At 62.9% G+C, this 2163-nt stretch overlaps 1 protein-coding gene across 1 annotated transcript; it reads right to left on the bottom strand.

Moving 5' to 3' along the window:
- Window positions 1–1180: 1180 nt before the first annotated feature.
- On the bottom strand, window positions 1181–2077 carry LOC104159972 (gap junction alpha-3 protein-like). The gene has a single exon (XM_009698013.1). It carries the CDS (start codon window positions 2075–2077, stop codon window positions 1181–1183), a length of 897 nt encoding a protein of 298 aa, XP_009696315.1.
- Between the last annotated feature and the right edge of the window lie 86 nt (window positions 2078–2163).

Raw genomic sequence — 2163 nt, 5'->3', positions numbered from 1 at the left:
GGAGCCAGTGCTGGAATGTAAGGGCAGAGACCCAGCCTCACTGCGGGGACACCTCCCTCAATTTTGTCAATGTTTTCTGAGTCGGTGGAAAACAGGTGGAGATAGGTCTGTGCCAGCGCTGCCTCTCTCTCTCCACTGTCCCCTGTCATGGCATAACCCCCCTCCCCGGTGCAAGGTGCCAACAGTAGGTCCCTCTGCTCTGGCCAGGGGGTCGGGCAATCACTGGCAGAAGTGTGTAGCTCTGCCTGGCCTCCCCCTCCCTCCCAAAGCAGTGGGTTGCCAGCGCCCTGCCCAGGGTGAGCCTGGCTCCGACTGTGCCACTCCCTGCTGCCTCCTGCCCCTCCTTGTGTTCTGGTCGGTTTTCTTGAGCTGTACATGGATCTCCTGTTGAGCCTGTATATATTGTTCTGGGCCCTGGCCCGGGGCCATCTGTTCTCTGTGTCCATGTGGAGAGTGAGCCGCTCACCAGTCTTGTTGTAGTGATGCCAGGGCGGTAGGACTAACCTTGTGTCTCTGGAAACCATTCATTTCAAATAAAGATGCGGAAAACTTTTGGCAGTCCCTGCTTCCCCCACCCCACCCCGGGCAAGGTGGCATTGCAGGAGAGCAGGGTCAGTGTCCCACTGCTGCTGTGCACCTTGATTCTGTCCATCCCTGCCTGTCTGTGCTGCCTGAGCTTCCTACCTTGCCTGGTACCTTGTGCGCTGCCAGCTCTGGCGTGCTGGGATGGCCCCTGACCCCATGCCCGCTGGTGCCAACTTGGCATGCCCTCCCTGTCCCTGCCCTGCTTCTCCCTGCCCGTCCCTTGCACGTAAGGCTACAGCCCAACCCAACCCAACCCAGCAGTGGCCCTTCCCAGGCCACGGCACATGTCCATGGATCGGACCCATCAGAGAGCGATGCCGCGGTGCCCGTGGGCAGAGCAGGAGTCGAGTGAGGCGCAGTGGGTGTTTATTTGCTTCCCGAGGGTTGACAGGGCACTGTCCCAGCTTGGCCCTACTCTCAGCCTGGCAGCTCCCAGGAGCACAGGGAGCAGCTGAGCCATGTCCCCAGGACCTTCCCCACCTTTCGCGCTGGCTGTGGGGTCCATGCCACAAGCCTGGCAGGGCCCGGAGAAGGAACCGCAACTGTGGCCACCCATGCATCACCCATCCCTTAACATCCCAGCAGGTGGCCTGGTTCATACTGCCAGGTCTGCCACTCGCACCTTCCTGTGGGACCCACCGGCTACTCCCAGCCATGCACCCGCCTTCTTCAGGTGGCCCAGGCCGTGGCGGGGTCTGCCAGCAGCCATGGGGCTGCCACCACCGGGCAGAGTGACACGGATACTGCGGAGCCCCACAGGGCCACCAGAACTAGGCAGGATGCGGGACTTGGGGCCTGGCCCCTGCCGGCACTTGGTGAGAGCCAGGTGGTATATCTCCACCAGGTTGAGCAGCAGGGACACGCAGGCCACCCCCAGCATGAAGAGGATGAATATGGTCTTCTCGGTGGGCCGGGAGATGTAGCAGTTGACGGTGTTAGGGCAGGGCCAGCGGCTGCAGGTGTAGAGGGGCTTCAGCTGGAACCCGTACAAGGCATACTGGCCCGCAATGAAGCCCACTTCCAAGAGAGCCTTGAAGACGACGTTGCAGACATACGTCCTCAGGATGGCCCCCCGCATACAGACTTGTCCCCGCGTGTCCCCCACAGGGAGCCGGGACTGCCTGGGGCGCTGCCTCCTGGCCCCGCTGCCGGCCCGTGCCACTGCTTGCTGCTGTGCCTTCTCCTCCAGATGCACCAGGTGCAGGATGTGGCCCAGGTACACGAGGCTGGGAGTAGAGACAAAGATGATCTGCAGGACCCAGAAGCGGAGGTGGGAGATGGGGAAGGTGCTGTCGTAGCAGGCATTCTGGCAGCCGGGCTGCTGTGTGTCGCAGGAGAAGCCAGACAGCTCATCACCCCAGACCCGCTCAGCAGCCGCCCCCAGCACCAAGATGCGGAAGACGAAGAGGACGGTGAGCCAGACCTTCCCCACCACTGTGGAGTGCTCCTGGGCGCTCTCCAGCAGCCGCCCCAGCAGGCTCCAGTCCCCCATGGCACGCACCGCGGTGTCCTGCAAGACAGCCACCCTCCAGACATGGCTGCCCCACAGGCCCCCGAACCACCACCCCATCCCCCAGC

Source organism: Cariama cristata, unplaced genomic scaffold (genome assembly GCF_000690535.1).
Source record: "Cariama cristata isolate BGI_N322 unplaced genomic scaffold, ASM69053v1 scaffold23170, whole genome shotgun sequence".
Taxonomy (NCBI): Eukaryota; Metazoa; Chordata; class Aves; order Cariamiformes; family Cariamidae; genus Cariama; species Cariama cristata.
The sequence above is the reverse complement of the archived record's forward strand: the minus strand, read 5'-3'. Positions and strand labels throughout refer to the sequence as shown.